Source organism: Piliocolobus tephrosceles, chromosome 17, assembly GCF_002776525.5.
Source record: "Piliocolobus tephrosceles isolate RC106 chromosome 17, ASM277652v3, whole genome shotgun sequence".
Taxonomy (NCBI): Eukaryota; Metazoa; Chordata; class Mammalia; order Primates; family Cercopithecidae; genus Piliocolobus; species Piliocolobus tephrosceles.
In genome coordinates this window covers 58080434-58105470 of record NC_045450.1, presented here as the reverse complement: position 1 = coordinate 58105470, position 25037 = coordinate 58080434, and the positions used below count along the sequence as shown (strand labels likewise).

Below are 25037 nucleotides of genomic sequence, written 5' to 3'. Positions count from 1 at the left end.
GCCTTTAGTGTATCAGCTAGCATGCCAGTTGTCATTTGGTCCATTTATTCTTTGACCCATCCAAGGATTCATCTGTGCCTCAATGTTCCTTCAAGGACAATCACCACCCAATTCTATTATAGGACTCTCTCATGCTATTGCAGCTGTAGTCAACAGAACTAATTACTGGGTATGTCATCCAACATCCAATCCTACCATCAAAAATCTTTATAGCCATAGAAATTTCAGAAACCAACATATAGTACTATTTACCCACCACCCATCTATCACATCATCATCAATTCCAGCAGACCCTGATGCAAAATCTGTATCTTCACCACCAAGCAAATGAATGCCACATCTCCAACCCTAATCTATAACAGACTTCTTTTTAGGACTGGAACTTAATGCCAATACAGGGATAATACTGTCAACTTTAGTTAGCTTCAAGTATTCCCCAGCACTATATTAGCCTCTGCAAACCTTTTTTAACCCCACCCAATATGTCTGTCATTCTGAAACAATTAAAATATTCCTCCAATTCTTGGCTTACTTCTGGAACGATCAGTCTCATTTTTGCATCAGGAACTATATGCATCCCTATTAGTCTTTCATTCCTGAGCTAATAACAAGCTTATGCTCATCTGTCTCATTAATGCCTTCCTACTTGCACATGTGGGGTAATAATTAGAAAGCTTCAAATGTGGCCAGGCATGGTGGCTCACACCTGTAATCCCAGCACTTGGGAGGCAGAGGCAGGTGGATCACCTGAGGTCAGGAGCTCAAGACCAGCCTGGCCAACATAGTAAAACCCCTGTCTCTACTAAGAATATAAAAAAAATTAGCCAGGTGTGGTGGTAGGCACCTGTAATCCCAGCTACTTGGGAGGCTGAGGCAGGAGAATTGCTTGCTTGGGAGGTGGAGATTGCAGTGAGCCAACATGGTGCCATTGCATTCCAGCCTGGGCAACAGAATGAGACTGTCTCAAAAAAAAAAACGAACGAAAGAAAGAAAGAAAGAGAGAGAGAGAGAGAAAGGAAGAAAGTTTCAAAGTTTCAAATGCCTCTCCACATCCTCCAGTGCCACCATGCTTCTTTGTGTCTGATTGATGAGACCAATCCACCTGGGGAAATAATGGTACTTTGTTGGAGTCATGAGGCTTCAACTGTGGGGGTCATATAATTGGAAATTATCACAAAATTGTCCCTCACTTTGGTTGATGCAGTGCAGACTCCAGAAGCAAAGCAAAGTAGCCTAAATCCACTGACCCATGTGGTTTTGAAAACCAGATTGCCTTAGATTTCCTGTTGGCAAGCCCAAAAGGTATGTTATTGCTGACATTTCCTGCCACAATACAGAGAAGATTAAAGAATTTATAGCATTCATAGCTAAACTAAAAGAAAATATAACTTGGGTTTTGAAGGCAGATTAAGTTGGTTTTTGAGATAAGTTTCCATGTCTCAGGTTTGGGAAATCTTGGGGGACATGATTCTGCAGTGTCTTCTGGCCTCTTGTATAGCTGCCATATCATCAAATGGTTCAATAAGATATTATACAACAAAAGAAAAGTAAATTGTTTCTAATTTTCAGCTAAGCTAATTACCAAAACTTTCAGCTGAACCAGCTATGAGGAACAGCTGTTGATTTTTATTTCTATAGCTCAAGGAAACTATGGATAAATTACCCAATGATAATCTTTCCTGTGTCCTAATAAAGGAGGCCCAAATAGAAGATGGTTAAGGGAAAAACCTATCTAACCTTGGAGCATGCGTACCTGGTTTTGTGTGACCCAGAGCTCCCTAACATCAAAAATCCCATTCTATATCTGATGGAGAATAATGTTATCAGTGTCATTGTTTTGAAAATGAATAAGAGCCTTTCAATTGGCACACAGGTTATTCTTTAAATGGACACACAGATTATTCTCTTATTTGGCATACAGCATACAGGAAAAGGAGGCGATGATATCAGAGTTCCGGCAAACAGGAAGAGGAAGTGGAAAGGGCTACTCCTTTTGTCTCAGTGGAGTGTGGGAAGGGGAAGAATAACAGAGAGGCCAGATGTGTACATCATGGCGTCTGCCTTACAGGCCAGAATCTCAGGGATAGGGTGGCTAAATAGGTTGAGGGGATGCTGGAAGCAAAGGGTCTTCTGCCTAGCTTTCTAGTTGGGAATCTCAGAGCAGACCACTTCACAGAACATCCTCATACCTGCCTGGGGCAGCTAACTCAGGATAAAAATGGTATGCTTAGGTCAAAAGGGAATCTTAGTACTCAAGTATCTCTCAGTTCCTGTGTGGCTGGAGAAGGACCCAGGCATTACACATGTATACATGGCACCCTTCCTCCCATGCATGGTTCTGGAAGGTAGTTGGATTGAGAACAGTGAACCTTGCCATGGGTCTACAACAGGGTTGCCATAGCAAGAGGCCAGACAACCATACCTCAATGGCTATGAAGGGAGAGGAGAGTTTAGGCCAACACTGTCCAATGGAAATACAATGCAAAACACAAATAGGTGACATTAATTTTAACAACATAGTATATTTAACCCAACATGTCAGAAATATCATTTCAACATGTAATCAATAGTATTTTACACTTACAGCACATTTCAGTGTGCTCAGTAGCTTCATGGGGGAAGCACAGGTCTAGCTCTAGGGAGGATGAAGTCAGTGGAAGCCAAGTCAGTGTTGGCTCTGATGGAGCCAAAAGGACAAGCCATCAGTGTTCCCACAATACCTCAGTGGAAATGGGCACCACGGGTAAGTGGTTAGCTAGATGAGGCACCCACAGGCCAGTGTCTCAGTACTCCCCAACTCCTGCCATGCTTGCTTGGTAGAGTGGGAACACATGAGAAATACTAGTTGGATTATAAAAAGTATTCATATTTTCTTCACAAAAAACATATAAGATGATTGAGATTAAGCATCTTTTAATATGTCTTTCATAGACCTTCTATTCTGTTTATACACTTACCGATCCATACCTGTCTATTCATCTATTTTGCCAACTTTTCTATTGGATAATTTCACTTTTCCTCATGGATTAGCAGGAGTTAGTTTCACATATTTTAAAGGTTCATGTATTCTGATTTTAATACTTTGCCTATTATTTATGTTGCAAGCATTGTCTTTTTACTGTATTCCTGAAATCTTTTGTTTGGAAATTTGCTTAATGCTAGGGAGCCACACTTACCAACCCTTTTCTTTATAGCTTTTGCATTGGGCATCTTGTTTAAGACCTTCATACTTGCTAGCATATAAACATAACTACCTATATTTTCTCCTGATATTTTAAAAAGTTTGTTTTTCACAGTTAGCTGTGTAATAGAGCTGAGATTTTTTTCTGTGAAAGATCTGAGGTAAAAGTCTCACTTTTCTATTATTTCCCATTGATAACCAATTGTTTCTCTGCCTTTTATGAAGCAGCTCACACCTCCACTGATCTGAAATTTCACAATGAGCATGTGTGAATTCCCCTGTAGTCATGGCTTTGTTTCTATTAGTCTATTTGCCTATGCTTTAAAGTATATTTTAATATCTGATAAAGTCCACAGTCATTGGTCTTTGTTTCAAAAATTTATTGGCTCTTTCCATGAATTTTTCCCGAGGGAATTAGCCAATTATCTTCTTCCTGTAGTGTCTGCACATTTATTGTTAGGTTATTATATAGTTTTATATTCTTAAATGACATTTTTCTATTATATTTTCTAGTTAATCATTGATGATGTATTTAAAAATCTACTTTTTAATAATATTTTGCTTGAATACCTTGCTAAACTCTTATTAGTTCTAATGCCCTGTCAGTTAATTACCACAGTTTTTCTAGGTAGAGAATAATACATTCTACAAACTATGATAGTTTCGTTTTTTTCTTTTCAACTACTTATCTTTTATTTCCTTTTATTTTCTTATCATAATGGCTTGGACCTCCAGGACAATGTTATATGATAGCTTGAGAATAGTTTTTTGGTTTTGTTTTTTTGCCTCTGAAAATGAATGAGAATGCTTTCAACATTTAATTGTAATATCCCAGTCCCCAGAATAGTGTCTAGAACATAGATAAATTAATATTACTAAATGTACGTTACTACATGAACAAAGGTCCCCATTAAATACATTTTCCCACTATAGGTTTTTTCTATTTTTCGTTCATCATATTAAGGAATTTCCCTCCTACTCCTAGTTTTCTAAGAATTTTTATTTCTAATTATGAATGAGTATTGGATTCTGTGGAATATTTTTCTCAGCATGAACTGAGATGATATAAGTTGTGGTAAATTACATGAATGGATTTCCTGTTATTAAACCATTTTGCATTTCTGGGATAAATTCTACTTGGTCATGATGTAATTTTAAAAACGCATCTCTATGCATGTGATTTGCTAATGCTTTAAAATCAATGTTCATAAGACATATCGGTCTATATTTTTCTTTTCTTGTGTTGTTTTACTGTGAATTTATTTGTCTCCCAAAATGAGTTAATAGCTTTCTACATTTGTCTGTGATGTGAGATACATCTATTTCTTCACCATTTGATAGAACACACTTGTAAAGCTGTTTGACCTAGTGTCTTTTCTTCAGGGGTGGATACTTGATTTCTTTTTCAGTATATTCTATGATTATTTTTCTATTCAGGGTCTACTCCTTGTGGTAATTTTAATAACATATATTTTCCCCCAACTCATCCATTTCTCCTATTTTTAAAGCATTCTCTTATCTGTTTTTACTGCCTTAAATATCTGCAATTGTTATTTCTTTCCTGGTTCCTAACGAGAGTTATAAGGGTTTTGTTGTTGTTGTTTATTTGTTTTTTAGAGACAAGGTCTTGCTCTTTCGCCTAGGCTAGAGTGCAGTAGCGCAATCACAGCTCACTGCAGCCTCCAACTCCTGGGCTCAAGAGATCCTCCTGCTTCAGCCTCTTAGGTAGCTGGGACCACAGGTATGTACAACTACACTCAGCTGATTGCATTTTTTTTTTTTTTTTTTTTTTTTTTTTTTGTAGAGATGGGGTCTTGCTATGTTGCCTGGGCTGGTCTTGAACTCCTGGGCCTCCCAAAGTGCCAGGATTATAGATGTGAGCCACTACGCCTGGCTGATGTTGCCCAGATGTGCTAAGTTACGGCAAAATTGCTGGTTATCTCCCACTGTCCTTTTCCTTCTTCAGGAAGTAACGAAATCCCTAAGCTTTGGTTGTGAATGTGGCCAACCAGAGTGAGGCTGTATTTCCTAGCCTTATGTGCAGCTTGGTTGTGGCCACACAAATAAGTACTCACCAATGGGATATAACCGTATATGGTGTGTACAACTTCTAGGAAGTGTCCTTAAGAGAAAGGGGCGTACCCTTTCTTTTAAGACCTTCCTGTCTCTTCCTCCTTTCTGCTGGCTGGAATGTGAGTATGATGGCTAAGGTTAGAGCAGAAATCTTGACCAACACATAGAAGCCACATGCCACCTATGGTGGAGCCACAGAATCGAAGGAGCAACCAGCTGCACACCATAAGGACATATGTTTTTCTTCAGTTTAGAAATTCTCAGCCGCCATCTCTTCAAATATTGCTCTTTGGCCATTTTCATTCTTTCTCCATCTAGAATTTCTATTAGATACAAGTTAGAACTTTTAAACTTAGAACTTGTATCTATTATATACAAGTTAGTTAGAACTTTTAAATCTTATTTTCCATGTCCTTTATTTCCCTTTCATATAGTCTAACTCTTTTGCTTTCAGTGCTACATTCTGGATGAATTTCTCAACATTAGTTACCTGTCAATATACAATTTTTATGTCTGTCAGTGTTTGGGGAGCTCAAGTGGAAGGGACAGGTAGGGCATGGAGGAGTCTCACAATTTATGATGCTGACTTGTACTTAATTCCTTGATATCAATACAATACTCCTACCCTCAGCTACACCTGGTGTCCAGCAATCCATAAGTCCTTTGGCTCATCCACTTCATGTATAAATGTCTAGTCTTATGCCAGTGTGGGAGAGGCATAGTTGCCAAGCTGTGTAGAATGAGGGTAGGTAATGGATGGGGATTGAACAGCCGCATCTAGGATCTAAAACTCAGGCCGCATCTAAGGATCATGCAAAAGGAACATATCAAATGTTCAAAATAAATGTATTTATTTTTAAATTACAGAGCTACCATAAAAACTCTTTAGTTAGTGAGGACAATTTCTTATAAACAAAATCTGTCCCATAGGTATATTTAAGAGAGTGACTACACTTTGTCAAATATATATTACTTTGAGTATCTTTACCAATTATTTTTTATCTTATCACAATGTGGCTTCTGCTGCCACCACTGTTAAAACTGTAACTTGAAATCACTAGTGACCTCTACTACTCAACGTGGAGCACATTAAATGAAGCGATTCATGTTAGAAGTAGCCCCATTTATAAAAATCAATACCTGCACTTTAAAAGCCCCGTGTTTGTGATGTATTTATGGCCATTGGCACTCACTGGAAACTGTAGATACTTCAAAGCAGAAGAGCATTTTGAGGAAATCAGTGGCATCTTGGGGATAGGCTTCTCCTTTGCCATATTCTACTGAAATGTACTATATTAGGGGCCTTGATGTTTTCTAAGGGTCTGACTTCTAGATAAAAGAGTTTCAGATATTCTTGGAGCTCAATAGTGGGCTTACCACTGATATATAGCATTTACATTAACATTTCAGAGCTGAACAATAGAGTAGATTCCAAACAATGAATCAGTATGAGATTTCTTGGCGGTAACTGACTTGGGATGGTTGTGTGGACTCTGTTTCCTTACGCAGGGCAATCAGATATAGGGCAAGTGTTCTGAATGTCCTTGTGCTGGACTTTGTATTCCAGGGCTGTGGAAGGGGGGTGCTTTGTAAACCTTCCTCCTTCCATGTAGAGAAAAGGAATCCTATTCAATTTCTAATATAAAATGGAAAATTACTCACCAAAGGAAACATCACCAAAGTGCAGAGCCGGAACATTAAAATGGAAGGTAGGTCCAGTGACACAGCCTCTGGAAGGAGGAATACAAGGTGGGGGAGAAGGAGAGAACCCAGTGAATCAGAGTCACAATCAGGAAGTGGGGCAAGGATAAGTACAAAAACCATAGCTTGACATTATGTCAATTATAGTATCCAGGATTTAAAGAAATGATGACATGATGGTCTATCACAGTGGTTCTTAAAATTCTCTTTCATGATTCAAACCATGGGTTTTGACAAACAATGCTGTGGTTAACTTACTGTCTTATTTCTACCAATGAATAGGTGAGAGGCAGAGCAGATGGATCATCAAACAAGGGCACAAAATGTTGTTATTTTGAATGAGACACACATTATGTAAAGTTATCAATGTGTCGAGAAATAAAAATTATAGGTCTAATCATGCAATACACATCAAAGACTATCACTATATTAGTTATCCCTGTCCATGCTGTCATATAAACTGTTCCAATTCCACTCCTACCACTGTGACATTCCTACCACTGTGACATTCACTCACTGTGATGTTGGCCAGCCACTTTATCTCTATCAGCTTCTGTTTCTCTTCCTCATGTATAAAAAAGAGGACTGGACTAGGTGACATTGAATTACTCTTTACTGTAAATATTGTTCTATTTCTCTCTCAGTGCAAGGTTTCATGATCTTGGAGAGATGCTCTAGCTTAAAATAAATAATAAAGAGATTCTATGACTTCTAGCTTAGAAGGCATGGTAGGTAGAATAATGGCTCCCAGAGATATCTATGTCCTAATTCCCAGAACCTATGAATATATTAGGTTACATGGCAAAGAGGAATTAAGGTAGCAGATGGAATTAGGGTTGCTAATTAACTGAATTTAAGATGGGGAGATTATCCTGTCTTATCCTGGTAGGCCCATTGTAATCACAAGGGTGATTTTTAAAATAGAGGACAGAGACAGAAGAGGAGGTCAGAGTGCTGCAATCTGAGAACTCAACCTGGCTTTGAACACAGAAGAAGGAAACCATGCATCCAGGAATGTGAGCAGCCTCAGAAAGCCAAAAAAGGTTAGGAAATGGGTTCCCCTCTAGAGCCTTCAGAAGGAAACACAGCCCTGCCAACACTGATTTTTAGCCCAGCTAGACCTGCATTAAGGCTATAAAACTGTAAAATATTAAATATGTGTTGTTTGAAGCTACTAAATTTATGATAATTTGTTACAACAGCAAAAGAAAACTAATCTATTAAGTTATCTTGTTTACCTTCAGAGAAACAATTACTTTTCTCCATGATCCATGTCTTTATCTGTAGGCCAAAAGCAAGAACTGAAAAGTGTCCCATCTGTGTGGCAAAACTTTTAAATGTTATAGACACACAGATAGCATAAAACACATTAAGCAAGAATCTTTTAATTCACCAAGCTCCAGATGTTATATGTGTCATACCATGCAGAATATGATGGTGTCTTTGTGGTACTTCCAGTTGCTCCAGCTCTGACCATAATGTGATGAGAGGTTGTTGTAAGCCTGGGAAGAATGGCCACAGCAAAGACTCACCGTAACAAGTTTCAAGTGTAACTTTCTCATGAGCATTTATTATATTTCACGCTGATGATCTAAAGTGATTTTAAAGGGAGTAGTTGGGACTCAGCCAGGAATTAGGATCCAGTTGAGAATGAAGTCAACAAACAGGCCGACAGGCTACATGCTTCACTTGAAAAGAAGCTTTTAGGGACCAAAGTAACAAACAGACCAAAAGTGTCTGTCTGACAGGCACAAGATGCTAAAGAAAGTAGGAAAGAAGTTTAAAAAATGTACACGAAGCAGACATTTAATCAATGCAGAAGTTTAAACAACCAGAGATACATGACACTTGTCCAAAGGCACATGTAACTGAGGGAACTGTGGCTGAACAATCCCATCTGGACTTAGATACGGTCACATTAATTCTCACAGGGATTCAGAATGTTAGGACAGTCTATGCCAAGGTTGTGCCATAAATCAATGCAGGGGTCTGTTAAAACTATAATTTGAAAGAAAAGAGAGAGAATGATTCAATTATTATAATATGTAAGTGAGACAAGTTGAATACAAAATATATCTGTGCTATGGTTCAAACTTTATAAAATCACATATGTAAAAATAGGAGGGAAGAAAATTGCTATGGGTAATTTTTAAAAATCACACTAATTTTACAGTGTTGTTTATGCAACCACTGAAAATACTGTGTCATGAATTGGAAGAGTAAATAGGAAGAGTAAAACTATATTTGTTATGATCTTTCAAGGCATACTAGATAAAATACTAGCTTATGCGGTATTGAGAAATGAGTACCTGGCAATAAAAAAGAAACAAAATTCCAGAACCTACAATATTAACTTTATAGACATTTCCTGGGCTATGAGGCCCAAGAAACTATTTCTGACAAAGTAAAATAACAACTCAAGTCAGTGCTAACGTGTGGAGCTGAGAACAGATGATGTATTATTATACATGCATTTTTACCCTTTATGAATAGACATTTATTAATGACACTAGATTTTTAGCAGGTTTTCAAAATTATTGTTAGTGGTTTGAAATGCTAGAAACCACTAACAACGCAACATTATTGGACACAAGAAACACTAAGCTTTAAAGGAAGTGAACTAAGGAGGAAATTTAGGTAAGTCTATTTCTCTTAGCAATCGATCATGAGTTTGGTGATAAATCTCCATAAAGATTCTTTCCATAGTCAGGTTCTGTTGAAAGAAACTAGAAATGAACATCCAAAATCAAGAAGTGGTGTGTGAATGTTGGTAAATGGAAATGTCCAGAAGATAGAACAGGAGGCTTACCCTCCACAGAGCAGGTGGGGTACTAACTAGTCCAAGTTCACTTGTGAGCAGATTTCTGGGAGATCCCTAAATCCTATTATTCACAGTGGAGAACCCAAGTACACCTTAACTTATTTAGACATTGCAAGTGACATGCATGACTACTCTGGAATCTTTAGGAGAAGAGATCAGAGATTTAAAAAATTCAACCAGGAAATTACAGAAATATTGCTCACTATTACAGGCTCCTGTGTTTTTTTTTCTTTAAATGACAGCTTCATTGACATACAATTCACACATCATAAAATTCACACATTTAAAGTGTACAAATCAATGTTTTTTGTATATTCACAAATATATGCAACCATCACTACAGTCAATTTGAGAACATTTTCATCACCTCAAAAAGAAACCTCATGCCCTTTAGCTGTCACAATCTATCCTGCACCCACCAGCCCTAAGCAACCACTAATCCAACTCAGATCTATATAGATTTGCCTATTTTAATCATTTCATACAAATGGAATCATGTAATGTGCTGTCTTTTATGACTGGCTTTTTTCATAATGTTTTCAGGGTTCATAATGGATGAACCTTATTTTCAAGGTTTATAATGGTGTCACTATGGCTGAACCTTGAAAACATTATGACAAGGGAAAGAAGTAGTCACAAAAGATCATGGTAGCAAGGCTCATCCATGCTACCCTGTCGTAGCATCTATCAGTGCTTCATTTTTTTTTTTTTTCATTCCTTTTTATGGTCAAATAGCATTCCATTGTATGGATATGCTACATTTCATTTATCTTTGGCTACTATGAATGATACTGCTATAAATATTCATGTACAAGTTTTTGTATGGATATACGCTTTCATTCCTCCTGGGTATATACCTAGGAATGGAATTGCTGGTCATATGGTAACTCAGTGTTTACCTGTTTGAGGTGCTGATAAACCATTTTCTAAAGTGGCTGCCATGTCTTACATTCCTAATTATCAGTGCATGGGGGTTCTCATTCCCCTACCTTTTCACCAACACTTACAGTAGTTCCTCATCTGTAGTTTTGACTTCCTGTTGTTTCAGTTACTTATGGTCAACACAGTCCAAAAATATTAAATAAAAAATTTCCAGAAATAGATCACTCATACATTGTTAAATGCCTGTCATTTTGAGTAGTGTGATGAAGTCTTGTGTCATCCACTGTCTGTCCAGCCTGGGTCATGAATCACCCTTTTGTCCAGTGTATCGATGCTGCATGATGCTACCCTCCCTTTAGTCACTTAGTAGCTATCTTGGTTATCAGATCAACTGCCACAGTATTGCAGTGCTTGTGTTTGAGTAACGCTAATTTTACTTTTGCACTTTGGGGCCTAAAAATGCAGATAAAGGGGAACTACTGTATTTTCCATTTTAAGATTATAGACATCCAAGCGAGTGTGAAGTAGTGTCTCATTGTGGGGTTTTGATTTACATCTCCCTGAGGATTAATGATGTTGACAGTCTTTTCATGTGTTATTGGCCTTTTGTATATCTTCTTTGAGAAATGTCTGCTTAAACGCTTTGTCCATTTTTAAATTGAATTATTTATTGAGTTAGAATTGTCTAGTAATTTATAATTGTCCCTTATCAGATATATGAGTTGCAAATACTTTCTCCCATTGTGTAGGTTGTCTTTTCACTTCCTTGATAGTATCCCCTTTGCAGCACAAACTTTTTTACATTCTGATGAAGTCTAATTTATTTATTTTTCCTTTGATTGCTTGTGCTTAGATGCTGATTATCTGAAAACTATTGCTTATTTGGTTTTTGGATATGGATATTTATCCCTATGTTTGTTTGTTTTTGAGACAGAGTCTCACTCTGTCACCCAGGCTGGAGTGCGGTGCCATAATCTCCACTCACTGCAATCTCCGCCTCCTGGGTTCAAGTGATATTCCTGCCCCAGCCTCCCAAGTAGCTGGGATTGCAGGCACACACCACCATGCCCAGCTAATTTTTTTGTATTTTTAGTATAGACAGGGTTTCACCATGTTGGTCAGGCTGGTCTCAAACTCCTGACCTCAGGTGATCTGCCTGCCTCAGCCTCCCAAAGTGCTGAGATTACAGGCATGAACCACTGTGCTGGGCCTATCCCTATGTTTTCTTCTAACAGTTTTATAGTTTCAGCCCTTACATTTCAGTCTTTGACCCATGTAGAGGCAGTTCCCTTCTACTCCTAGTTTGTTACTGTTTTTTTTAATCATAAAAGGGTGCTGAATTTTGGCAAATGCTTTTTCTGTGTTTATTGAAATAATCATGTGGTTTTTGTCCTTTATTCTATTAATATGTTGTATTGATTGATTTTCATATGTTAAGCCAACCTTTCCCACTTGGTGATAAATCCCACTTGGTGATGGGGTATAATCCTTTCCACATGTTGCTGGATTTGGTTTGCTAGTATTTTGTCAAAGATTTTTGGGTCTAAATCCATAAAGGTTATGGATTTTTAGCTTTCTTTCCTTGTAATGTTTCTGTTGGGTTTTGGTATCAGGGTAATATCGGCCTAATAAATTGAGTTGACAAGTGTTCCTACCTTCTCATTTTTTGGAAGAGTTTGTGAAAGATTTACGACAATTCTTCATTAAACATTCAGTAGAATTCACCAGTGAAGCCACTTGATCCTGTTTTTTGTTTGTTTGTTTTTGGTTGGAATATATTACAGGTCTATTCAGATTCTCTATCTCTTCTTGAGTCAGTTTTGGTAGTTCATGTCTTTCTAGGAATTTGTTCATGTCATCTATATTATCTAATTTTTGGCATACAATTGTTCATAGCATTATCCACTAATCTTTTTAATTTCTGTAAGGTTGGCAGTAATGTCCTTTCTTTTATTCCTGTTGGGTAGAGTGTGCTGTAGATGTCTGTTAGGTCTAGGTGGTTTATAGTGTTCAACTCTTCTATTTCCTTTATGATCTTCTGCTTAGTTTTTTTATTATTGAAAGTGGGGTATTGACATCCCCTACTATTTTGCTGAATTGTCTATTTTCCCCTTCAATTCTGTCTGTCTGCACTTCACATATGTTGGTGCTCTGTTATTAGATGTGTGTTTGTAATTGCCATACCTTTTTGATGAATTTACTGTCTTATCATTGTAAAATGTCCTTCTTTGTCTTGAGTAACAAATTTTGTTTCTATTTTGTCTGGTATAACATAGTCTCTCCAGCTTTCTTTTGATACTGTTTGCATGGTATAGATATTTCTATCCTTTTGGTCTCAACCTATTCATATCTTTAAATCTAAAGTGTGGTATCTTGTAAAAAACATATAGATAGATCATTTTTTGGGGGTTTGTTTTGTTCTAATCCATTCTGCCATTCTCTAACTTTCAATTGAAGTATTTAATACATTGACATCAAATGTGATTGTTGATAGGGCAGGACTCATGCTACTTATTTTCTATATGTCTCATGTCTTTTCTGTTCCTTTATTCCTCCATGACTGCCTTTCTTTGTGTTAAATGGATATTTTCTACCCTTTTAAATTCCCTTGTTATTTCTTTTACTGTATTTTTAAGTTAGTTTAGGGAATAGTTTAGAGAACGGGCAATCCTGAATTTGGATAAATAATTCAGAGTCAAAAGTGAGGGTAGTAGTAGTCATGCATCAGGAATGTCTAACAAACCCAAATACATGAGTTCTTGCACCTAATATACAACCTTGCTTGAAGGAGATACTCAATAAGAGTTTATCAAACCAATATCCAAAATACATAATTATTCCTAAAAAGGGTAGCTATGTATGTATGTTGATGGTAAGACACAGTATTAATTATTAGGCCTGAACTTAAAATGGGGAATGGCCAGGTGAAATTGGGATGAGCTTTCTTATTAAACTTGAGGGGCAGTTAGCCTTCCTTGGCTAGCACTTTTCCTTCTATCGTCTACCTGAAAAGTAAAACTGCTCCTTTATTATCCTATACTTTCCTTCCTACAGACAGGGCCATTATTCCTTCTATCTTAAATATTTTTAGAGCAGAGCTTAAAGGTTTTATCTTTGCTGCTTATGTATGAAGGCTTGCTTATGATACTGGATGTTGTCAAGGGTACTTATGATTCAGAGCAATACTTCCTGATGCCCAGTAGTCAGAAAGCTTCCAATAGTTGATCTGCTGGATCTTATCAAAGACCCTTATGAGACCAGAGGATCCGTGAATTGGAGACATGGTTACATTCACAAGTTTGTTCTTCCTACTTCTTCAGATAACCACCCTTCACTGCTTGTCATGAGAGATGAGATGATATGAAGATAGGAAGTGGGCTGAAGTTCATATAATATGAAAATGTATTCCCACCCTTCTCATATTGTATACATATGCAAAGGATGTCAGCTGGGATAAGTATGACGCATATTCGTGAAGAGTCAATGTTATTCAAATATTTGGAAAACAATTCTCATTTTTCTCTTATAACAAACACATGTATTATGGTAGAGAATGTAAATGTCTTGTGAATGTTTCAGATAAGTCTTGAGACTTAAAAATAAAAAAAAGATTATGATTATGACAGGCTGCTTTGGCCATGCCACAGAACCCTTGAGGCATACGCATTCACTCTCCTTAGTTGTTGGGGGTTGTATGACTTTGCTAAGGCTGCCATAACAAAGTACCCTAGATTGGGTGGCTTAAACAACAGAAGTTTATTTCTGTTGCGGTCAGAAGGGTTGGTGACTGCAAGGTTATTTTTTTCTGAGGGTCTCTCACTTCAGCTTCTCTTTATTTTTTTCACATGGCCCTTTTCTATGAGTATGTCTGTGTCCTAATGTCCTCTCCTTGTAAGGACACCAATCATATTGGATTAAAGTCCACCCATCTGACCTCATTTTGCCTTAATTACCTCTTTAAAGGCCCTATGTCCAAGGAGAGTTACATTCCGAGGTACTGGGTGTTAGGACTTCAACATATACATTCTGTGGGAAACAATTCAGTGCATAACAGGGACACTGAGGTGCAAGAGTTTGAGACTAAATAGTAATCACCTTTCAGCTAATCTTGAGATTCTGAATGTATAGTATATATCATGAGATCAGTACATTTTCTTTGGATCCTTCAGGTCATATGTCTCTATCTCTTTTCTATGTTAGCCCCAGGGCTTGCCCCAAGGGAGACCTCAGCTTATAGATGGAGGGAGGTCTTGCTAGCAGTTACCAGAATAAGAGAAACTGCCATGGTAATTAACAACCTGCTGCTGTGGGAATCCAAATAGAGTCAGAGCAATGTGTTTACAATGTTTGAAGACATGATAGTGAGATCATGTAAATAATTTCCTTAAAATAAGAACAAAAGACAAAAGTTTAGAGAAACTATGATAATGGCCAAAGCTTAGCCCAGATGATTTTATTCAGGTGTTACTGTAATAACTTATTTTCTCTAAACATCCTAAGACATAGAGAGTACCTAGAAGCTAGTTTAATGTCTAAATCCTTATTTTATAAGATTATAACTCGCAGAAAAACTAGATCTCCAAACAGCATCTGTATCTATATTATAATAACTTATACATGTTCACTAGGGAAACACTGATGGAAATTTAACACACTATTATGCTGATGTGTTCATATCAACAAAGACAGTTATGAATATTCAGACAGGATCTATTTAAAAAGTTAAAAAGGCAACAGGTTAAAACTTCAGTTAGTTTCTACATTAGTTATAAATGCACCTTACCTAATGGTCAGTTTCACGGGCTCAGGTGACCCATTGACATTGACCAGGAACGCTTCTTCAAAGTTTCCCAGGATGGTAGAACTGAAGGAGATCTGGATAGCTTGGACTCCACTTGGTTCAATGATGCCTTCCTTGGGACAGAAAACAAAGCAGGCCCCCAAAGCTGAAGTTGGAGGGGTCACGTTGAAGAGAGCATCGATACTGCCTTTGTTGTACAGTATTGCCTATATCAATAAAAGGCAAGAATGTGAAGGTCAATGGGCCTCTGACTTATTTTCATATAAGCATATGTCTGTACTGTTTAACAGCAACAAAGGGAAAGTTGCAGGAATTAGAACCAAAGAACACTCAGGGACAAATGAACAGTCTGATGCCTTGAGTGTTCAAAGATAGAACTCCCAAGCCAGAAAGTAATTTTACATTTTTAGTCTCCTCTTTAAAATGAAATTGGTCATATATATTATGCTTGCGCTATAAAGACTGATCTTAATCACATACACTGATGAAGAGCCTTAAAATACCCCCTTTCTTTGCTACTCTCTATAAAGTAACCAAGGGAAAGTATTTCTCTTATATGCATGAGAAGGCTGAGGTTAAGCAGCATACTTAAAAATAAAAAGCAAGTTTGAATAGCAGAGTGAGAATTACCTAAACCTATGTTTATAATGTAGCTTGAAGAATGTAAATCAGACATCATTGTGGATCCCAGATGACAAGGGTTCTCTTTGTTGTGCTATCAGATTTCATCCTATTGAGATACTTTCATCTCAAATTCTACTGGATGGATGATTGTTTTGAGATTCTTATGCAAGCAACTGTTTTACTATAGAAAAGTTGTATTCCTATATGCTAGTGTTCTGGAAGCATATTATTACCCATATGTGGTTGCGCACTGGGTTTCATGTGTGCATGTAAAGAGCTCATGCCTGAGCTCCTTCATGCACACTCATGACATTTAGGCCTCAGTCTACTGTCCCTACAATTCTTGGGCATGAACCTTGACTACAGCCATGTTGTTCTATCCTGGCTTCCAAAGACACCACCTCTGATCCTTGCCAATGCTGTCCTTACACCTAGAGGGTGAACAGCATGTTTTCCTGATTTATATAGGAACCACCCTCAACCTACACCTAAGGCTTTGGAGGACAAAGAGCATGAGAGATCTTGAAGAAACTTTCAGAAGGTTAGCAGGCAAATGTGAGGTGTGTCAGGAACCCAGAAGCTGAGGGAGGAGGATTCCCAGATGAAGTCAGATGCAGACAGAGGTCAGGAGAGTAAGTTCAGAGCAAAGGTTATAGATTTATTATTTTTATTTAGAGATTATTGTCATCCCTGACCTTGAGGAAGAGAGTAATCCCAGTGGGGCATGATTGCAGAATCCAGAGGACAAATGTTTAGGGGATTGAGTGGGTGCACAGGAAATAGTGGCTATTTTAGATTCATGTTTTGAGAATATGAGTGGTGAAAGGTGAGAATGGGAGTGGCAAAGCTGTGGGAGGTACTGCAGAGGAGAAAGCATATTTATAATAAATGAGATAATGCATATTTAGTGCTCAGCCTAGAGGAAGCACTCACCAAAGTGCTGCCTGTTGTTGTTGTAAGAGAAGAGACCTTGGTAACTAAGGGAATGGGGTCTGAGTGGATGCAGAAGAGGATGAGTTCAGGGGCTCAGGTTGCAGGGAAGAGGGCATCCAGAACCTATGGTGGAGAGAAAGAGTCGGCAGCAGAGGCAGAGCAGAGGAAGACAGCCTCTTCTGCCAAGAGAAGATGGACAATGCACCAAAATAGAAGCATAAATAATTGCTGCCTGCTATTTTATTCATCTTTTTTGTTTCTTCCCCATCTTCCTCATTCTAAGCTCCCTGGTAGTAGGAACCAGGCTTTACCCTTCATTCCATTTAAAGAGACCATGTAGAAAAGTGATTATGGCCAGCGACTCTACAGCCAAACTGCCTGGGTTCAAATCTCAGCTTTGCCATTGACTTACTAGCTCGGTAACCTTGGACAATCTACTTAGTTTCTCTGTGTTCCAGTTTCCCCATCTTTAAAATGTAAGTACTACTAACTTCTCATGTTGCTGTAAAATTAAATTTATTAATTTATGAAATTTTTAGAATAGTGCTTGGCAAATAGTGCTTAAAAATGACAGAGACTGTTGATATGTTTTTGTTTGTTTGTTTTTTGTTTTTTAAGACATAGGGTCTGGCTCTGTTGTCCAGGCTGGAGTGCAGTGGTGCATCACAGCTCACTGTACCCTTGAACTCCTAGGCTCAAGTGATCGTTCCACCTCTGCCTTCTGAGTAGCTGGGGCTATAGGTATGTGCCATCAGCCCAACTAATTTTTGTGGGTTTTTTTTGTAGAGATGGGGTCTTACTGTATTGCCCATGCTGGTCTCTAACTCCTTAGCTCAAGTGATCCTTCAACCTCAGCCTCCCAAAGCACTGGGATTACAGATGTGAGACACCACACATAGTCAGTGACTGCTATTTATATCCTCAGTGCCAAACAGGATGGGTTTAAATTTTACCTGTGCTTAAGAAGTGACTAATACGTACTAGTGGTAACAGGAAGGCAAATTGAAGGCATTAGTGGTAACTTCGAGGACCCTGTTCTTTTCTTTCAGAAGATGCATGGATTGCCTTTTAGTTTTTTTGGTTAGCAGAAACATTTTGCCCATATTTTCTGTATGGTGAGCATTCCTCCATTTTTAAGAATATGCCATCATTCTTCTCCTCCTGACAAATAAGCACCCACTTACGAATACAGAAACCAGCAATAGTTTTGGGACACAATTCAGAGGCCTTTTGATTACTGATAATACTCTTTCCTTGAGGTCTAGGTCCTTGGAGAGAAGAAAATTTATAATCAAACTTTGCCTCTCATTTGTTTTCCTTCTTAATTACACTGGGGAATAGTGTATACTCTTGGGGTTATGGTTTATTCTTTATGTATCTGCTATGCTCAGCAATGACTAAGGGCAATAGCTAGTTATTCAAATTTGTCTCAAGTAGGTGATGCAATAAATTGAAAGAGAGATGCAATGAAGCATCAGCATTAAATACGCAGAGTGCAAAATATTCCCATAAGAAGCATCTTACCGTGTCCTTCTCTGCCACTGCACAGCTCTCCAAACTGTCCAATCTGATGCATCACCTCATTTAACACTTATTTAACTGGCTGTGGTTTGCTTTACTATTAAAATTAGGGAGGGTGGGAAGTGGTGGCCTCGAGCACACTTCCGCTAAATTTACATTCAGGGAAACCCTATCCATTTTGCATCAGAATTAAAGGTTCTTTTCTGATGTGGCACTCATAAGTTCAGTCTGTAAGATGTAAAGGAAATTCACACTGGATAAATTGCAGACAGAATATCAGTTTAATGAGAGCTACTGGACTTTTTTTCCTTCTCCCCTAAGTGACCTCGCAAGTGCAATCCAGGACAGTGTGGGATATAGCTGTGTCACTTGTCATTTCATGACAGCCATGTGACTGATTTCTTCACTTACAGTGTTCCTATGCGTAGTCCATCTCACTGTGACATTAACATCTCTGTTTACCTTCTGCATCATCCCATTTAGGCCACAGTTACCTTGTGAATGTGGGAGACACAGGGCACTGTTCCCACACCAGGTTAGGCTGGGCTAAGAGCCAAGTGGGTTGGAGGCTGGGTTTACCCAAGGTGAGAGGGTGGGATGCTGAGAACCTAAAGGGCTGAGAGGCCAGCAAAGGCCTTCTCTTCCCAGAACAGGAGAGACAGCCCTAGTCCCCCAGGACTCACTAACATTACATGCTGCAGGACCCTGTCAAGTTACCCCTGGCATTCAGGTTGCCATTCCTTGAATGCACTTCCTCTTTTTCTGTGCATACAGCTAATGGAATATGAATGTAAGTGAAATGCGCTACCATCTATAAAAATATCATATACATTCTCCCATGCCCTTTCCCCTTCTGCAATCTTGAAGACCACGTGGTAGGGGTGGCCAAGCATGAAATGTTCCAACTTCTCTGCTGGAAGAGAGCACCTGCTCACTAGAAACCTTTGTTTTGGACTTTATGTAAGGTATAAAAGAAGCTTCTAGAATATTTGAGACATTATGTATTTTTGTATTTATTTGTTACAATATCTAGCACTACCTTAACTTCTCTAAGCCTCAGTTTACCCAGCTACAAAATGGAAATAGTTAATTGTACCTCACAAATAGGTCTCACAAATAGGGTTTTATTGTTTGGGGGTGGTTTTTGTTTTTTGTTTTTTGTTCAACACAGAATCTCACTCTGTTGCCCAGGCTGGACTGCAGTGGCGCGATCTTGGCTCACTGCAACCTCCACCTCCTGAGTTCAAGTGCTTCTCCTGCCTCAGTCTTCCAAGTAGTTGGGATTACAGGTGCCCGCCAACACACCCAGGTAATTTTTGTATTTTTAGTAGCAATTGAGTTTCACCACATTGGCCAAGCTGGCCTTGAACTCCTGACCTCAAGTGATCCACCACCTTGGTCTCCCAAAGTGCTAGGATACAAATCGGGTTTTTGTGAGAACTAAATGAATGAGTAAATGTGAAAGCACTAGCACTGTGCTCAACACACATTAAGGGAGATGTTGTGTATGATATTAACCACTACACGATCCACATTTCTCATATGCAAAATAGATGTAATAAAGCCTAACTTTCACAATTTGGTAAGGATTAGAAATCACACACACACACACACACACACACACAGAGAGACACATAGATATGCACACACAATAAAGTATGAACCTGATATCTATTTGTCACTCATTAAATAATTGCTTTGAATACCTCTATAAAAATACAAACATATACAATGAAGGAACCTTTCCAAAATGAAGTTTCAAGGGTTACAGTCTGACACAGTGTAAAAAATATGCCCTAGATACAAATTTAGTGATGGTGAAACACTGAAGTAAACACTGATCCTGAAGAACTCATGCAGACATCCTGTAAAATTTCATTTTCTAATTAATTGGAAATATAAAGCAGGAAAGTCTCTTCCAGAAACTATTACTGGTTTTTAAAACATATATTGGAGACCAGTGCATTAAGAGAAAATTCTGAAGTGTGAAAAGAGCTATGCTCATTAGGACGTTCTAGAAAATGTAAAAGGTTCTCCATCCTCTGATCTGTGGAATTTATGTTGTCAGAGAACAAGCACTAAACAGATGGGGAGATGTATTTATGGGTTTTCCCTTTGCAATCTACAAAATGATGAGGATAAAACCATTTAAACTATGGCTCTGTTGCTTTTTAGCTTTTACTAAAGTGAGGGAGGGCTAATGAAGATAAAAAGTTGTTTCCCTCACGATGGCCAGGCAAGAGGAGGAAGAATCTGAGCGCTCCGGGGTCTCAACAAGGATGAGTAATGGCGAATGAATGTGATTGCACACACTTTCTGTCAAATAAAAACACATAAGAGACAACAAACCCAAAAAGCCAAGTACTGTTTGAAGTCTCAGCGAACAACTCTAGTGCTTACCTCATAACAATGTACAGATCCGGTGAAAACTTTCCCAATATCCAGCAATTCAAAGTTGAAGTGAATCTTAGGTCCCATGCCTTCCCCTTTGATTCGGAGGGGCAGACGGATTTCTCGGCCTAGAAAAACAATTCTGACTTTATCATCCAAATGGTGCTTCATTTACCCCAAATCATGTTCCCTCATGTACGTTACCAATATAAATAACCAAAATTATTAAATAGCTCCCTGCACTGCACCGAGGGAACTGCAATTTAACTAATGCTGAAGATTCACCCTATCTGGGAGCCAATCATAATCCTGAATGCCAAAATCCTGACTGCTGAAATTGTGAAAGATATAATTCTGGAAAAACAAAAGACATTCTTTACAATATATTTATTTACATTTTAAAGAGGGATTTACTTGAGAAACATATAAAAACACAACAGAATACTTCAAAGGCCACTTTATGCAATAAAATAGGCAACAAAATACATATTTTTGCAAGCATAGACACAAGTAGACTAACAACAGTCATGTGAGTATAACAGTTATGAGCACATAAACTGTATTTACAAAGGAACAGGTGAAAAAGGGCAATGTACAAATGCATGTCATTAGGATTGGTAACTGCAGGTACCCAGCTTTATAACTGTGATCACCTGATAAACCATATAAACAACCTAAGTCTTTTGAAAAGATAGATCAAAAACCATGGTGAGTCACCCCTACTTAGGCAGTTTCCCAAAGAGCTGAGATCTCCAGAAATTTTATCTCTCACAAATTCAGATGTACAAAAAGAATATCTCTTCATTTATTGAGGAAGTGTCTGCATTTTTACGCACACACACAATACTTATGCACAAAGACAACGTCATGATAATGCACTTTCATGGCGTCAAATTTCTAATGTCCAAGGCAGCAGAGGAAAAGTCTGTGCCAGCTATCAGAGACAAACCAATGTGCCTTCTGTATTTGTTCTCTCCCAAGTCCCTGGCTGGTTGGATGGGGCCTGTCAACAATGAGGGCAGATTTTTCCCATAAAGTCCACTCAGACTTACACACAAATCTCCTCTGCAAACACTCTCACAGATAAACTCAAAATTATGCTCTATCAGGTTTCCAACAATTTTTAGATGTCAAGTTGACATGTAAACTTAAGACCACAAGCCCATGCCTTGTCAACCTGGCACCCATGTGTTAAACCATACTAAATTTCCCAATACAGAAACAGAGTAACAGTTCCACCTAACATGGTACAATCAGCATAATGCAACTATCCCATGTGCAACTGAAAACACACTAACCCCTTCCCCAGAATTTGGTTTTCAGGATTTCAACATTGGGGATTTTAATCTTTCAGGACTGTGATTTTTGGGATTTTAGACACCAGGGATGTTAGACTTTAGGGATTTTGATCCTTAGGGGTTTTGATCTTCTGGGAACTCAAGATTCGAGATTATGGCATTTTGAATTGTGTTGTTTGGTATTGTGATCCAAACTTTTTAAGAAAATAAGAATACTGCTAGTTTTTTATCTTTAGGGAGCAGACTGTATTGCAATTTAGGCTTACATTTTAGCAGGAAAAAAATTTAAAAATTTTAACCCAATTCTTAACATTATTTCAGAGTTTCTTACAAAGAAAAGTAATTCTAAATCAGAGAAGGGTGACCATTGATGCTTCTCATAAAATGAGAGCCAATGTGGGGCTCCAAGCGACATTATTCACCTAGATCTTCCTTAGATTTAGGAAGATCCAGAATATTAGGGATCTGAGTCTAGGGATCTTACCTGATGCTTACTTTTGCTGAATTTCTTCCATGTAGAGGTAATGAAATGCACTTAACAATATCCGTTATAACACATCTACAGTGAACCCACGGTCAATACAGAGCACACAACCTTTGAAGTACTGACTGGTTTTGTTCCCCCTTTTAAAAATGAAACTACCTTTGTTCGATAATACATGATCATTACAAAATTTAAAGAGAATATGAATAAAATTATCTTATAATTGCACCATCCAAAGATAACTACTATTAACATGTTGGTGCCTATCTTTTTATATTTAATTGTATCACAATACTGCTAATGCAAATGGGAATGCATACTATGTTATTTTGCAACCTGCTTTTTTTCATTTAATAAAACCTTTGGAACATTTTAACATATCATTAACATATCATATCTAAAGATCTACCTTATTCTTCTTAATGGTTATCTGGTCCACTGTTGGGAGGCAAATACTTCTAAAACTCTTATTGGACATTTAAGTGGCTTCCAACCTTTCATTACAATTTGTAGTGTAACTACTACCATCAAACATGTATCTGTGAATAATTTTTCCATATTTTCTTCCAGCACTTTGAAGATATAGCATTCTACTGTTTCTGTTGAGAAGTCAGCTCATAGTCTTATTGCTCATTTGAAACAATCTATCTTGTCTTCTGATAGATTTAATTTTTATGCACACATATTGATTTATTTTTATCTTTAGCTTTCAGTGATTTTACTATAATGTTCCTAGGCATGGTTGCATTTATCCTTTTGGGGACTTGTAGCACTTATTGAATATGCGAATAAATGTCTTTCATCAATTCTGAAAAATTTTCAGTCATTATCTTTTTAAGTATTGTTTCTTCTCCACTTTTCACCTCTCTAAGTCTTTTCTGTGTATGTGTGTGTTCTTTTTCTATATTTTGTCTCTGCATGCTTCAGTATTTTCAGATATTTTATTTGATTTATCTAATTTCCAGTTTACAAAATCTATCTCTGGCTATACCTAACAAGCAGTTAAATTCATCCACTGAGTTTTTAATTTGTTATTATAACTTCTCAGTTCTAGACTTTTCATTAGAGCGTTTCTAGTTTTCAGATCTCTGCTTAATTTTGATAAAAACGTTTTTAATATCAGTGTCTGAAAATTCTTTTATCTGGTTCTCCTGGGTTTGTTTCTACTGTTTACTCTGGTTTTCTATCAGATTGTCTTACCTCCTCATGTGCTTGGTCATTTTTTGATTGAGTGATCAGTATATATAAAAATTATAGACATAATTTAAAGCCATAAGAAGATATCTCCCTCCGGCTTCTAGCTGGTGACTGGGGGGCATTAGTAATCCTAGACAACCTAATTTAGCTGCTCTCAGCTAAGGTTTTGTGAGAGAATTAAGCCCTGCAGCAAATCATTTGAGTGATTATTTTCTCAACTCTCCCAAGAAGGGTAGGTATAACAGAGATGAATTAATTCCTCATAAACAATAGATATCTTAGAACACTAGGGATCAATTATCTTCTGGATCTCGAGTGGAAAACTGTTTGAAATTAAGCCAATAAGTGAATAATTATTCAAAGCTGAACTTCAGTCTCTTTGCTGAACTTCAGTCTCTTTGAGGACTGGCCCATTTCTAATGCACTGGGTCCTACTCTAAAGCCTGGTGGATTAGATTACTAGGGCCTTTCCTCCTGGGACATACCATGGACTTTTGTTTTCTTCTTTAACCTTACTTAACTTGTTAGCCTCTCTGTAGTTTTTACCAAAAAGGCAGTGTCTTTAAGGATAAAGTGGCCTCCAAAGTCTGGTGATCTTGATTTCCTTCTTTTGGATTTTGGCCCATGTTCTGGTAGTTCTCTCTTGCCTTAAAAAACAGATTTAAAAAAATATTTTGCCTTGCTTCCCTAGGTGTTCTTAGAGAGAGAGTTAATTCAAATTATCCAGCTTATCATTTACGAAAGATTTCCAGAACAACGGGATGCACATCTGACATTGTGATAGCTATAGCCATACTGCCCTCAAGGATAGTGCTAATTCCACACAAACATCTGTAGTATTTAAGGGTTTCTTCTCTCCACATTCTCCCTAGCAGTGGGGATATCACCACTTTGGAAATCTTTGATAGTTCTATGGTTTTCCTTAAATGTATATCATATAATTTCAAGTTCTCTAAGGAAAGAGGATATATTTGCTCTGTATGGACATTTTGAATGTTCAAAATACTTTTAATGCTTTGTTGATGTAGTTTTCAGTATTACAGAAAGTACGCTTAGAACAGCCAAGTGATATTTCTAATTTATTACCATCATTTTAATGCCTTGTGACATTTTATGTTCCACCGTCTTCT

General features: G+C 37.7%; 1 protein-coding gene across 1 annotated transcript in view; it reads right to left on the bottom strand.

Moving 5' to 3' along the window:
• HYDIN (HYDIN axonemal central pair apparatus protein) overlaps positions 1 to 25037 on the bottom strand; it is a 390515-nt gene that overhangs the window by 274438 nt on the left and 91040 nt on the right. The window contains exons 10-12 of the mRNA XM_023210374.1: positions 20938 to 21056; positions 15442 to 15665; positions 6917 to 6984 (exon numbers count right to left, since the gene is read on the bottom strand). Coding sequence (XP_023066142.1) covers positions 6917 to 6984; positions 15442 to 15665; positions 20938 to 21056 — 411 coding nt within the window. The remainder of the gene's footprint in view (positions 1 to 6916; positions 6985 to 15441; positions 15666 to 20937; positions 21057 to 25037) is intronic.